At 42.0% G+C, this 14,958-nt stretch overlaps 1 protein-coding gene and 1 long non-coding RNA gene across 3 annotated transcripts in view; one reads left to right on the top strand and one right to left on the bottom strand.

The window, feature by feature from the left end:
• Positions 1-97: 97 nt before the first annotated feature.
• slc43a2b (solute carrier family 43 member 2b) lies at positions 98-13,879 on the top strand. Of its 2 annotated transcripts, XM_041050962.1 has the most exons (14): positions 98-175; positions 1,112-1,450; positions 4,467-4,761; positions 4,964-5,019; positions 5,119-5,195; positions 7,579-7,671; positions 8,307-8,440; positions 9,065-9,261; positions 9,367-9,510; positions 10,302-10,434; positions 10,609-10,741; positions 11,795-11,868; positions 11,991-12,114; positions 12,195-13,879. In XM_041050962.1, exons 2-14 carry the CDS (start codon positions 1,291-1,293, stop codon positions 12,354-12,356), a joined length of 1,782 nt encoding a protein of 593 aa, XP_040906896.1. In that variant the 5' UTR covers positions 98-175; positions 1,112-1,290; the 3' UTR covers positions 12,357-13,879. The 2 variants fall into 2 exon arrangements, with proteins under 2 accessions (XP_040906896.1, XP_040906897.1); XM_041050963.1 differs by lacking the exon at positions 1,112-1,450 and having other exon boundaries at positions 122-175.
• The window catches only part of LOC121190328, a 35,073-nt gene continuing 24,652 nt past the window's right edge, over positions 4,538-14,958 (bottom strand). The window contains exons 8-12 of the long non-coding RNA XR_005894970.1: positions 9,348-9,520; positions 9,031-9,230; positions 6,854-6,997; positions 5,439-5,497; positions 4,538-4,632 (exon numbers count right to left, since the gene is read on the bottom strand). This is a non-coding gene — a long non-coding RNA (uncharacterized LOC121190328). The remainder of the gene's footprint in view (positions 4,633-5,438; positions 5,498-6,853; positions 6,998-9,030; positions 9,231-9,347; positions 9,521-14,958) is intronic.

The following is a 14,958-nucleotide window of genomic DNA, read 5'->3' as shown; positions in this document are numbered from 1 at the left end:
TAAGTGCTGGGTGGTTGAGATACGCCCCCTGAGGCCCAATAGGTCAATAGGGGGCGCCGTGTGAGGACAGCCTGAGTTTATAAACCTGGCTTTTCACACAAAATTGGTCTTTTAAAACTGACCGGAGTACGTCTGGAAGTTTGAAGGTGGATGGTGGTGCTCACAATCTGGAGAGGTAAAGATGTTTGTTATCTGCCTGTGTAGATTATATATCTGCAATTTACTTTGCATTGTAGAAATCATAGAAATAGAAGTGTTTTTAATTAAATGAAACAACTCATGCTACTTTTGATAATAATAGGTTCAATAATTTATTTTCTTTGAGATCCACAGCTAACTGTGCAACTAACTGATAGAAAGTTTGTGGTTGGTCCTTGTGTGTGGGGGGGGGGGGGGGGCTGCGTGTACAGTACTGTGTGTGACAGAGTGAGAGAAGTTGACTGTGTGTGCTGATTTGTTTATTGTTTGTCTGGCAGCTCCTTTATGTTTTGGATGCGCCGCGGTAATTGTAGAGGAAAGTTGCGGTTGGGTGAGCCTGAGAGGACATTTTAGGGGTTGTGTAGAAAAGAACAGGGGGGGGAGAGAGACGGGGGGGCCATGGAGTGAGGGAGCAGTGAGGGAGCCCCACTTTTCTTTCTGAGTCCAGTTTGGACCAGTTTGCCTTTTCCAGCAAACAGCAGAAACTCTGTGATACCACCATGGATGCATCTTCAGTTCAGTTCTTCACCACAGGCACTAATAACTGAAGATCTTTGTCCCATCAGCAGAGTGATGTAATGATCCTTGTACTAACAAGAGAGTTAATAATTCGCCATTCATTGTTACTGTTGGTTAGTTTAGTTATTTAGCCCAAATTATCAATGCTCTCTGTCTAATTTAAAGAGAGACCTCCAGTTAATAAAAAAACAGCATGTGTGTAATTCACAGGCATCACAGATTTTTTTTTTTTACTTTATTTCATACTGTACAGCAAGTTATCTTCACTTAGGTTCAAAGTTAAGTGGTTTTATCTTGAGATCTTATAAAAACTGAACCTTCCTGTCCTTCTGTGACTTCAGTGATAGGCTAACTATAAAACCTCCCCCCTCCTCTTGTGCCGTCCTCTTCACAGATAAGTGATCAGTGATCCTGCATCCTGAGTGTCAGTCAGGGAGGCTCTCTCTGTGCTTCCAGCTTGCTCTTTTCTTCCCTCTCTGGCGCTCTCTCTCTCTTTCTCTCTCCCTCTCTCTCTTTCTACCGCTCTCTCCTGGTTCTTCGCTCTTCTCTGCCTTTAATTTCCTTCCCTCAACCATGGCTCCGACCCTGGCTACAGCATTCGCCAGGCGCTGGTGGATGGCAGTGACTGCTATCATCGAGAATCTGCTCTTCTCTGCTGTGCTGCTGGGATGGGGATCTCTCCTCATCATGCTCAAGTCAGAAGGCTTCTACTCTTACCTTTGCAACGAGGAGGGTGAGTCCCAACTAAATTATGGACTAACTGTTTATTACACATCTACACACATTTGCCTAGACTTGCCTTAATGGTAAAGCAGTTGCCCAAGTAGTCTTGAGCATCTGTCTTCATAAGGTTATAGTGCAGAACTCACCTGAAATGCCCTGCCATTTGCCGCTAATGTAAGGACTGGGCGAGATGGGTACTGTGACAGTCAGTCAGTGTCATCTAGGTTTAGGGAGAAGAAAAGAGCAAGCTTTTATTTAAGAGAGGTAACTCAACACTTTTCCCATCTTGCCTCCTCCATTCTTTAGCAAGAATAAAGTGTTTTCTGTGAAAGGGTCATGAGCTGTTTTTTTTTTTTTTTTTTTTTAGGGACCCGGGAGATTAAACCTGATAAGTTAAATTAAAGAAAGAGCAGGGTTGCAGGTAGGCAGAGTGGTCCAAAAGTTAAAGCGTAAAAGACTCATTCTACTTGCCCTCTACTTTGGAGCGTTTTAATTTACGGCGACTCCAGCTAAAGTGGCAGCAGACTTATTGAGAGGCAACTGATAAACCAATGATGGGATAGATCAACTGTCTGTTTGCCTAAGTCCCTCTTCTCTAAAGCTTCTTCTCTTTTTCTCCTCGTCCCTTGCTTTGACAAAAGTAAGGGACGTACTTTGTGTTTTTAAGTACAAAGGTGGAAGTGATGCACACAATAACCCCAGTCAGATATTTTAGACAAGAGTAAGCACAAGGGAATGAGAGAGTGGAATCAGGCCAGGCTTATCCTTTGGACCTGAGGTGACACTGTGTCATGCTCCATGGCCTGACTGGTGAGCACTGCTGATTCCAAAGAAACCAGACTATTGGTTGGGTTCAGTTTTTCTCTCTCAGTGATAGCCGTCCTGTCTCCTAAGGGGGTTTACGCAACTGACATACCTAACTGGTGATTTGTAAGAGAATGTATTTCCAGGTCCAGAAGCCTCACACGCCCTGCCTATTAATCTTAATTTACAGAAATCCTCCAAACTCATCCCAAAGCAAGTGATGCAACTTTGTCTGACTCTTTATTTGATCTTTAGGATCATTCAGGATCACTAGTAACATATCCTAAAATCTGACCATAAACCAATCTTTCATCTGTGATGCTGTGCAAAGAAACACACCCACCTCTGAAATAACAATCGGGCATCTGGCACTGTAGGTGACTTCCTTGAGCACTACCACGGCCGTCTTATCTTGTCCTGATGACATAAGAGGGCAGAGCACAGCAGCACCAACTCAGCTCTTTTCAGGCATGTGACATGTGATAGAGGGACTAAGTGATCCACAGCAGAATTTTATTACTGGTAATATGGAAGCTTAAAGTCCAGTGAAAAAGGTCAGGGAGGGGGAGAAGACTGATAGCAAAGTGATGAACAGTAGAAATCAGACCACTGGTGGGGCCGACAGTAAAAACAGGAAGGTGGAACGAAAGATAACCAAATGGTGAGGTTCACATGCAGTAGAGATATGAGGGTAATGGTTACAGCTTGTTCTTAAAAGGGAAGGTCAGAGGGTGTAATTGGTCAAATGACTGCATTGTTTTTTTTAAATGAGCAATAAGTATTTGTTGCACATTTTTACACGAGTTTAAGGGTTTTCAGTCACTTTTGAATACAACAGAGCATATACTCCTTAGAATTTATACTAAGCAGACTTTTCATGCTTTTCACTTTTTAGTTTCCTCTGCTCACCTTCACCACCCAACCAACTATATATTTAAACTTTTGACCACTCTTTTCAACACTCCTTTGAACTCCTTGCCCCTTGCTGCTGCATGTCAGTTAGATGTTACTGCAAGGCCTGTGAGGAACACATACAAGCCTCAGAGATATGATTCTTTTAGTCTGTTTTCTAAATCTTAGATTCCTTCCTGCTTTTTTTTCCATTCCCACACAGAGCCACAGTCACCCACATATTTCTCTGCCACTTAACAAGAGTACATTTGCAGATAATGTGGCCATTAAACTCGGTGCCAATCTTTTAATGCCAGTCTTAATTTTGTTAGAGGCCCAAGGACGAGGAAACATAATTTCTTTGAACAGTGAAAGGCTTTCACATGCTGTTCATTTTGTGCTATCCTGCCCAATCAAATCCTCCTGCAACCCTTGCCAAACCACTCCAAATATTATGTGCATGCTCAGACACGCACATTGTCAACCTGCTGTCCCCTTCGGCCTCGCTCCACAGTGTGTGACAAAGTGTATGATCTGGTTTCCTGAGCAAGACTTTGGCACTTTGTTACGAAGCACGTCAGAGTGTTTCACACAGGAATGCCACACACATACTTGCCTCCTATACGACTATAAGGACACCACAGAGGTGTAAGGGAGTGTAATCCAGAAAACATCAGCTCATACACGACCAATGAGTTTCCAAACTGCTGCTCTCTTTGCTTCCTCACTTGGACTTATCCTGAACTTTTGTACTTTTTCACATATCTCCCTGCAGGTTCTGATGATAGTGAGAAGTTTATTGCCAGTGCCAGCTTATCACTTTTTATCCCTGGCATTCCAACATACTAATAAAATCCAAATCCCAGTAAAAGCAGGCTGGCACGTTTTAATCTTTCTGTAGGTCCAAACTGTACAGGGGCAGAAATGTGTGTTTGTCTCCAAGTGTGTTTTGCTTCTGCCCATGATGTGATGTTATAGGTTTCTAAATTGGCCACGTGTTTAGTGCACGTGTGGCCACTATGTGTTGATGCATCAGGATCCTGTGAATAAGCCAAGAGCCACTATAGGAGCACACAGCTGAACTCGGCCTTCCACGCTCATATGATTGTTCACATCACTCTGCGTTTGTGGACGATATTTTTATTTATCACTATGTTCACATAAGGCATGTAACTTCTACAGAAAGCGGTCATGTTGTGGTAACCTGAACCATCTCAACTGACAACATATTTTCCACCTGCATGCCTCCTGTCCTGGCTTTTTTTTCTTTTGTCAAACTCCAGAATTGATCTAACACGTAATCTTCTACCTTCTTTCATTATGTTCTACAGGTAACAGCTCCAGCTATAATCTGTCCCAACCTGTGCCAACACCGACACCTGATGAGTATGCTGAATACTATGAAAGTGAGGGTGCTGTAGTAGGTCTGGGAGACGGAGTGGAGATGAGACCCCTTGTCCCTCTGGATGGGGCCCTGAGGATGAACGGTTGGCTGATCTGTAAGGAACAAGATGAGATGCTCAACTTGGCATTCACAGTAGGCTCCTTCCTGCTCTCAGCCATCACACTGCCACTGGGGATCGTCATGGATAAATATGGGCCTCGCAAGCTACGTCTGCTGGGCAGGTAAGCAAGGGAGAGGAAAAATTTTCCAGACTAACTAACAGACCCTGACGTTGTTTCTGGAGAGACGTGTGTAAATGTAATTTTTAAATTCTGTGGACAAAACTCTGTTCACTTCAGAACCCTTTAAGAAGCAAGAAAATAGCAGAGATTACTGCAACTTTAATTGTCATTAGAGGTGTTTGACACGTTCATCTATTTTCAGCACATGCTTTGGATTGTCCTGTCTACTCATTGCATATGGAGCCTACCAACCAAATGGTAAGTATGAGGACACATGTCCCTTTTTGCACTGCATTAAAACAATGTACAGCAGTTTGGTTCTTTACAGACTCATGACCTAAAGTCTGTCATTTGCAGAACTCTCTGTCCTTATCTTCATTGCCCTGACTTTCAACGGTTTTGGGGGCATGTGCATGACCTTCACCTCTCTCACAGTAAGTGTGTGCACGGTCGTGTGTGCTTTGAATTCTTCCTGCTGCAGAGCCTTTGCACCTGCCACGTGTCCATATGTATATTTTCTATCTTCATAGGTCTTTGACTCAGCGTTGTTATAATAGTTTGCTGGTTCCCCGTCTGCTCACCCTCTCCCTCCCCTCTTGTCTGGCATTCCACCCTGTCTCCTGTTCTGTGTTGTTTGTGTTGCTTTTTTTTTTGCTTTTTTTTGTTTGGCTCCTTACACTGCACTCTGTGTTCCTGTGGACAACCGAGCTCAGCTTTGGATAGCAGGAGGCAGGCACTGATTGGAGAGAAAGGAAGAGAGAGAAAGTAAGGCAATGGTTCATTATCACCGTCTGCTGCATTTATTATTGTGCTTCAGCAAGAACATCATAGCAAGCACATGCACAAATGGTTTGTAACCACATTACTTAATATTTGGAAACAAATGTGCTCAAGTACATGCATCACCCTCAAAAGGAACCAGCGAGCAGAGTGAAGGTACTGCTCTGTTGGAACCGACTTTGCCCCTTGTCTACAGGGAGGTTATAGCAATACCTTACATTACCCACAATGCAATGCAACCTCGGACAGCTCAGTCAGAGATTTGGATGTGTTAGATTGGTAGCCAATAGCGCTGACTAGGCTAACATATGGAAGTCTGGTATAAGCCAACACTGACTCAAGTGACATCACATGAGGCAGTTTATCAGATTTCCAACAGCTTTAGGGCCACAAAAGGCTTTACACACATTTCGTATCGGGTAAAAGTATTACCCAACTTTTTTCACATGTTATACTTCCCAAGTAAATAGTAGAAGTAAAAGTAAAATGGGTGGTGTTTCACTTTTAGACTGAGCAGAACCACAAATACACAGGGACAGAAAAACAACTGAGAACTCATAGAGTTCACAGGGTCAATCCCTCACCATTCCTTTGCATTCTTTCCCTGCCATTCTTCATCCTCCTGTTCCCTCCCCTTGCCATCACTTCAGCCTGCAGTGGCACACACACAGGAGTCCTGGGTTGTACCATGGTGATGCTGTTCATAAGAGAGGGGCTCTACTCCAGTAAAACACTCTTTTTCTATACCACCACAGGCTACATCTTCCGTCTCCTATGTGGCATGTATTATGCCCACCTAAATCTCTCATTGCTGCCACTGGCCTTAATGTCAGTGATGTAGTAAAACCATGATTTAGGGCTTTGTTTGTTCTTTTCCTGTAGGCTGAAGGAAGCCTCCACAGTCTGTGCGTTAAAACATGTTTTCCCCTTACACCTCCTGTCACTCCATCTCTTTCACAACCTGATAAACTATATGTGAAAGTTTCAGTGTTGGGTTAATAATTAGACTCTGCGGTGCTCCTTGACTCCTTGATTCTGACTCCACCTCAGGCCTACAGGCATTCATTCTCAGCTGAGGGGTGTTGGGTAACACTCAGCTGCCCTCAGCAGCCACCACTGGCTCCCTGCCAATGTCAGTCGTTAGGTCACCTTTCCTCTCCAGGTTTGTCCATGCAGCTGCTATTATATGTGTAATGTTTGAAAATCTATTGGAGCAGTTTCCCAAGTACTCCTGATCAAATTGCTGGTAAATACTGTAACTTGGGTGCTTCAGTGTGCATATTTTCTCAGTTTAGTAGACACAAACACATACCTCTTCCTCCGCTTCCTCAGTCTTATGTAAGTGAATGTGTTTGTTGTTGTTCAGTCTCTTGAAAACAGAACAGCTTGTGAATGCCTTTGTATTTGGGTGTTTTCGCCACCCACTCCTGTTTCCTGTGTTTGATCTCCCAGCTCGCTGTAAAAGACAGAGAAAATGAACTTTAAACTCATCTCTCATTATCTCTCAACTTCAGTGCATCTCTTTTGTCCTTGGATGTCACCTCACCTCAGTCGCCTCCACTTATTGTTACAGCTGTATGGAATTCGTCAGCACTGTGTTTGTGTCGTGTTTTGGATAGCCATGTGTGTTATGTGATGCTTTTTTACATTGCTTTTGCTGGCATTCCATGTCACTTTGTTGTGTTTTTATTTTCTCTGATGTTCTTTCTGTGGAGCCATGTCTGCTTGCTAATTGGTTCCCACTGTCCACTTTGACCCCTGTGTCAGTAGGCACCATCCTCATGGTGTCCCCAATCTGTCTCTGTCCTCAACCTTCAAGCAACTACAGCGCAGCTGAGATCACCAAGATCTTGGCAGTGGACGTTTCAAGCTTCATAATGATATTTACAATAAAATATATCTTGATTCACTTGTTAAAATGCAGGTTTACACAAAAACTTAATTCTGTCCCAGAGATGTGTATGGACAGGTCGTGATGATATGAGAATCTGAAGTCTTAACTTGTCTATCTGTCTCTCTTCCTCTATCTCTCTCTAGCTGCCTAACATGTTCGGGGACCTCCGTTCCACCTTCATCGCCCTGATGATTGGCTCCTATGCATCTTCTGCTGTCACCTTTCCTGGCGTCAAGGTAAAGAATTACATATATTAACAGTTTTTTCACCTCTCCCAGAAATATGTCATCCCGTCTTCACCAAACTCCCACCATAATATAAAATAGTGATGTCAATTTTTGTCATTCCATTCTGCAGACCAATTAAATTAAATAACATCATGAATGGTTAGAACATCATGAATGGTTAGAATGCTAAAAAAAGAAAAAAAAGTATAAAAGCGTGAGGTAAGGGATGATTTCTACTTGAACAGACAAATGCCCGCCTCCTAATTGTTTGTTTACCTGATTCCTCTGTTTTACATAAACTTAGTTGACTCCACTTGAATGCAGTGCGCAGCTTCAGCCACTGTTTGTCCTACATTTTAATTCTGAGTGATCCTGAAAAATTTGAAGGCATTTTGCCTGCTCATGGCACTATGGCAACATGATCATCTTATAATGCCACCACTGAGTAACATAAAATGTTTATCCTTGTTTTCCCAGACAGAATTTAGGTATGTAGGTGGGCATATTCCAGACATTGTGGTTGTGTATTTTGATGAAGATGGGGATCAAGAAACAAATTTAAAACACTAAAATGCTTTATGATTTCTTATATTTATTATCACCTCTGTATTTTGTATTTATTGGTCATATTTTGATGTGCACAGGTGATCTACGACCTTGGCATACCTTTCATCACTATTCTGGTGGTATGGGCTGCCTGTGCTGGACTGGTCTTCCTGAACTGCTTCTTCAACTGGCCTCTGGAACCATTCCCAGGACCAGAGGACATGGACTACACGTCAGTACCACAGATACACACTAACAATATGTAGTCGAAGTCAATAGTGTCATTCTAGGTCAACGTTCTCAGTCTCAGGGAGCCTTTTCCAACAGATCCAGATGTAACAGTTTGTACTGGATTGCACTGATCCCATGATCATTGATAATAATGTTAAAGTTTTACACCTTCAAGTGTTTTAGAAACAAAACTAGTCGGACTAATCCGGTTGTAGCAGTCACATGTATGTTCCATAGTATATGAAGTAGTCATCACCATTGAGACTTTTTGACATAATTATGTAATATGTGCACAAATGTGCTGTGTAATGTGGCCAGGTTAAAGTCTATCTGCTGATGATCACACTCATCAGCTGAACTCATCCCCGCGGTAAACCCTTGTTAATTAAAATGACACTTTTGACTGACTTGTTCAGCAGAAAACATTTCTTGTAGAATTATTCACGTCATGACTTGTCACCATTGTCTATTTATGATATTTCTGTATTTTTTCATCTTTTCTTATCCTCCATGACCCCCTCCCCTGTCACTTAACTCTGCTCTGGGCTTCGGAGCACGTTTTACTCGCACTTTTTTTTTTTTTTAAATCACCTTCTCATCCTTCTTTGCTCCTCTGCTCTCTCAGTGTGAAGATCAAATTCAGCTGGCTGGGCTTCGACCACAAAATTACAGGCAAGCAGTTCTACCGCCAAGTGACCACCGTAGGCCGCCGTCTCAGTGTGGGCAACAGCCTGAAGCAGAAGGAGCTGGCCACTAAGGACGGCCACAAGCTCTGCCTCTCCACCATGGACCTGGAAATGGAGTGCAAGCCACAAGAAGCATGTAAGAGAATTCAAAAGCACTTGATGGGAATTTGAAGTTAGGATTTTCCACTTTTTGTGCTTCCTATTCCAAACCAAGTCATTTACCTCTTTTTCTCCTCTGCAGCCCAATCATTCTTGAAAAGTATCATCAGCCCAATCTTCCTGCTCAGTCTTGTTACCATGTCCGTCACTCAGCTTCGTCTCCTGTTCTACATGGGGGCCATGAACAGCGTCCTGGAGTCACTCAGTGATGGAGACCTCAACACAGGTCAGTTATTCTACATTTACAAAAAGCACATGTGGACAAACGTGATAGCTTTTGTTGTTTGATTTTTTTTTTAGCTTAGAATATGACACTGACTGCTCAGTAACTTTGATTCATGCTTCAAAAGCAGCTGGACTTACTTGGTTTTAATTGAATTTTCAGTGGAGAGAATGGAAGTTGGTAAGAATAAAAGCCTTTAGTTGTATCAGTAGTTAACTGAACCATTAGACTGTTAACTTTCTAGCTGACAACAATTAGAATTTAACCTCTAGAGCTGTACAGGTCTGCCGTCACAATCTAATACTGTACTAGAGCCACTGCCACTTCTTACTGTAAGACTGTCATAGCTAGTTATTTCATCATTTTACCTACCTTGGCTGTTGTCCATGTCAATAACCCGGTCCTTCAGCTGTCATTCAGCTTTAATCTGAAACCACCAGGTACCATTTGTTGTACTCATTAACTAACTTTGCCCCTCAGCACCAGCAAAAGGTACACACCGTCTGAGCAGTTTCACATGATGCACTTTTCTTTTATCATTAGTCCTCGGGCCATAAATCCCCCTCATAATGGCATCATATTGACTTTTGAACAGCCGTTTTCTCCATACCCAGTTGTTTCACTTCAGTGACTAGGACTAATAATTAACTGTACCATCATAGTCATTAACCAGCCTCCATCTCTGTCATCTTTTTATCCATCCCCTTTCATTCATTTATTTCCCCAATTTCTAATATTCCTTGTGCTCTCTGATTTTCTTTCTAACCTTTTTGTCCTCATTCTCACTCTCTCAGTGAGTCTGTACTCCTCCATCTTTGGCGTGCTGCAGCTGCTTTGCCTGATGACCACTCCTGTGATTGGTCAGATCATGGACTGGAAGCTGAAGGAATGTGATGATGGAGAGGAGGAAAAGGAACCCTGCAGCAAGTGAGTCAAATTTGAGCAATCCCTTGCAACGAAGGGTAACCCTTTTCCATTTATAGGCCCCAGGCATTAATATTTACAGCCAATGTGGTGAATGGAACCAAGAAACTGACCTTTATTTTGAAACAGAGTTGTGATTATCAGTGCTTAATAATCTCACCTCTCTTCCTTTACAAGGGGGGAGACAAAGAAAAAGCGCAGAGACAGAAAGACCCAGAAGGTGACTAATGCCTTGCGAGCCTTCGTCCTCACAAACATTCTTTTAGTTGGATTTGGGATCACTTGCCTGGTGCCCAATCTCCCCCTGCAGGTAAGTGGTCTACTTCGGCTGTCAGGGATACACACAGCTCTTCCAAGTACTTCAGGGTTACAGCTACCTTGATAGCATAGTTATTAGTGTTTCTTTGTGGCCTTTACAGTTTTCCTTTTAAAAAAGTTACTGATTAGCTTCATTTTACAGGCTGTTGGAAACAGAGACAGCCAGTTAAGTAAAGGTCAGCATGGTTAACATCATCACGGTGTGTAATTACAGCATCCAATTCCAAAATTAGATACATCTCTTTGAGATCCGCATTAAGATCCAAGCTCTTTACTGTTCTACTGTAGGTCAAGTTGTGTAGACCTCTATAACTTTATTTGTACATTTGTTGTTTTTTTTATTCTGTTTAGTTCTTTACCAACTTTGCTTTACATTGATTTCTACATACTGTCAATGTAGACCTTCCAATAAAAAACTGAGAACTGTGCTTTTCAAACAACTTACAGTACACTGTCCATTCATCAGTTCCATGGAGCCATGTGGCACCACCATGTTTCTTCTATAGCGTAGAACAGGCAAACCAAACACTGGCTTTATATCACTATTTCTTTCATGTTTTTATGTTACCTGAAGGCCACAATAGGTTCTCCTGTGTGCTTGGTAAGGGAGGGTTGAGGGAAGGGGTGATCAGTTGGTTGCAATATACAACCTCACCACTAGATGCCACTAAATCGTGCACATGCCTGTCCTTTAAAGGAAAAGTTCAGCATTTTGTAAAACACACTTGTTCACTTTCATGCTGAGAGATAAGCAGATGAATGAAACTCTAATGCCTGTCTGTTAAATATGAGGCTACAGTCAGGAGACATAGAAGATATACCATGTTGATTAGGGATTTTGTTACCTTTGAACAGAATCAGGCAAGTTCCCCCGTTTCTGTAGCTTCACAAGCAGACATGACAGTGACATTCATCTAACTCTCTGCAAGAAAACCACAAGGCATATTTTCCAAAATGTTGAATATTTCCTTTAAGGCTACATAAACTGACAGGTCGCATTGCCTTAATGACTACTGATTTCTTCTACTTTTCTCTTTTATCTCAGATTGTGTCATTTATCTTACACACTGTGGTGAGAGGGTTCATTCACTCTGCTGTTGGTGGCCTCTATGCAGCTGTGTAAGTTTCAGTGCACCAATAACGTAACTCACACACATATATATATCATCATGATATTGGTCATCATGGACGTAGCTTCAAACTCAGAGACTGAATTTAGTTTACCTCTCCTTCCTTCCTAGGTATCCCTCCTCTCAGTTCGGCAGTCTAACAGGCATGCAGTCCCTGGTCAGTGCTGTGTTTGCTCTGCTGCAGCAACCCCTGTTTCTGGCTATGATGGGACCCCTGGGGGGAGACCCACTCTGGGTATGAATACGCACTCACTTAAACACGCTCACATGCAAATTAAAGCCTCAGGCATGGCTAATTCTAGTGTTGCCCTCCAGGTCAACGTTGGACTCCTTGCTGTCAGTATGCTGGGCTTCTTGCTGCCTCTCTACCTGATCTGCTACAGGCGGACGCTCCACAAAGAGCAACAGCAGAGGGAGGACAACGCTAAGATCTACATCAAAATTAACGGCTCCGACATCCCTGAGGCCTTTGTCTAGAGAAATGTAGATAAAGAGAAACAGAGAATAGAAAGCAAGCAAAAATTTCTTACTGAGAAACACTGGCAATCCAGTGACACATGCCCACTTACACACATTTAAAAGGACAACTCCTTCATATCACATTTATCCATAGATAACACACACACGCAAACAGGCTGCCACCTCCATTTTTCCAAAATCCCACCAAGACGCTGTTTCCTGTTGTCACGGAAACGAAGACATTGGACAGTTGCTAAGGAGAAAAGTGAAACATGGAGAGGAAAAGAAGAACAAGGGAGAGGAAAAGACTGTGAAAGGAAAGAGGCATCAGCCCTCTGCATTCCCCCAAATCCTCTGACTTCTCTTTTTATTCCCTCCTCTCTTAGCGGCACATTAGTGCAGCTATGTTCCACATAAGACTGCTTCAGTTCCCTATGCTAGCAGAAAAGGGGATAAGAAAGGTTGTTTAGGCCACAGATTTCCACCTGTGAAACCAGCAAGACTGCAAAATGTCACCCTCTCAAGCACCAACCTTTGTAGTGAGTGATTTCCATGGTTATGAGTTTTGTTTTCTTTCTTGTTTAATATGCTGACTTTAAATCATCCTGATTGTAAATCCCACGACATGGTGCTACCTATCAGCTGGACGTCTAGACAGATAAGGTGTAAGGTTATCTGCGGACTAAACGGCATTAATGAGTGACAGGAAGGAGAGTTGAGCCTTATTGTCGATGATGTGCGAGAAGAAAAGACAGTCATGATGATTAATTATGGGGCTTTTTTGTTGTTGTTTTTACAAAGCTAACATCTTATTACAGTATAAAACTACTGTAGCTTAGAATATACTGTAGCATGGGATGAATGTCAGTGTTTTATGTGGCTGTATAGTGTTAGAGGAAGATCAAACAAACAGCGGTATGTTTTGCTAAAAGCAAAATGTTCGTGTATGTTTAGATTATTTATTTAATTTCCTGTTATCTTTATTTTCCTTTTTATACTTTAAGTTTTCCAGAGGTTCCTTTTCAACATACCCTCATATAAAAGAGAAGATTTGCTCAACATGTTGGACTTTTTACACATTTCAGTGAAAATAGTCTCCCTTTTGCAATAATACAACTTAGGTATACATTTAACATATAAGATACACTTAATGTTTTCCATTAAGTGTCTCCAGGAAATCATCATCATTCAGATTCCTTATCTTAAAGTCAGTATTTCATTCAGTTTGTCTACCTACTGATTAAAAGAAATGCAGCACTTTATTCTCTGCTAATCCCTTTAGTTTTCACACACATCAGCTCATTTCAGCACTTCTCTCCTGACGCCTCTCTTGAGAAATAGTCCTGCTTTTATTTTGAGCTCCTCCTTCCTTCACACATGTATTTATTTTTATTTTACACCCACTTTTCCATCATAAATTTCATGATGTATTTAAATTTTACTGTGCTGACAACTACATATATGCCATGTACTGTGTTGTTTGCATAGAGTCCTTTCTTCTATTATCAAACACAATGTAGAGATGTTTGTTATACAGAATTTCTGAGGGTTAATAAAGATGTGTTGATCTCTTTAAATGTTTGCTCCTCTTCATGTTTTTTTTCACTGCTCACCAGGCTACACTATATGTCTCTGTGTAACTGTATCTGTGTGACTGTTACTTGGTTTCAGAATCTGTGGGTATTTAACACTCACTTAGTCAATCTGAGAGTGGTCACGTTATAACAAAGCAGAACCTAACCTAGTTCTCTAGTACAGGTATTGCTTCCTTTTTTTCATGAGCAGGAACTTTGCTAGGCCTGCATGAAGGATTTACTGATGAGAAATGACCCACTGACAAAGTGGGTAGTGTCTTTCATCAGGGATCAAACTCCCTCCTGTTACGATCTATTGTTAGATTTGAAATTTAGCTTTGAGAAACTGTGTCATTTTGAGATTTGAGTTTTAGAGTTCATTCCTGTTTGAAGTTTGGGTTTATGGGTATAAGAAATATATAAGGGTTTGAAATACACTGAAAAATAACAAACTCATTTCGCAAACATTTTAATAAAACCTGCCATATTAAACATGCTTTGTAATGTTAAGTGAGACTGATTTTGTTTTCAGCAGACAGTTTTTAAACCTGGCAAAATATTCATATGTAAAATGGATTTATATTTCTCCAGAAAGCAGCTTCATTCAAAAACGCTAATCTGCTTTAACAACAGTAATTAAGAACTGATTGTCTCCTGACTCCACGTCCCTCAGGAAGCTTGTTCTGAGGTGAGATTAAGACTAATTCTGAACAGTGTTTTAACACCAGATGTTCCCCGCGCACACTCTCACTACATTAGTTTTAGCAGGTCTGTCAGCACATTGCTCTGTCATCTGACACTACACTCCAGCAGATGGCTATCACTTGACACCTCAGGCCCTCTCATCACCTGAGAAGAGATCAGCGAGAACGTCACTCACATCAGGGGACAGCGGCTCCTGGAGCTCTGCTGGCCTGGTGCTGCTGTTGCTGGAGAAGCAACTGTTTGTTGGCTGGCTGACCCCTGTGGTTTGTCCAGGGGACACAGTTCAAAGACGCAACATGAGACCACTGCCCTCTAAACTCACCGCAAGGCAAGTAGTGCAT

The sequence above is a fragment of the Toxotes jaculatrix genome, chromosome 12 (assembly GCF_017976425.1).
Source record: "Toxotes jaculatrix isolate fToxJac2 chromosome 12, fToxJac2.pri, whole genome shotgun sequence".
In the NCBI taxonomy this organism is placed as follows: domain Eukaryota; kingdom Metazoa; phylum Chordata; class Actinopteri; family Toxotidae; genus Toxotes; species Toxotes jaculatrix.
This window is presented reverse-complemented; position numbering and strand designations above follow the sequence as displayed.

Bases quoted from the DNA above. Each gene is read 5' to 3' on its own strand.
- slc43a2b (XM_041050962.1), top strand. From the start codon at position 1,291: ATGGCTCCGACCCTGGCTACAGCATTCGCCAGGCGCTGGTGGATGGCA. The intron at 7,672-8,306 runs GTAAAGAATTAC...TGATGTGCACAG, and splicing joins TCACCTTTCCTGGCGTCAAG to GTGATCTACGACCTTGGCAT. The intron at 11,869-11,990 runs GTAAGTTTCAGT...CTTCCTTCCTAG, and splicing joins GGTGGCCTCTATGCAGCTGT to GTATCCCTCCTCTCAGTTCG.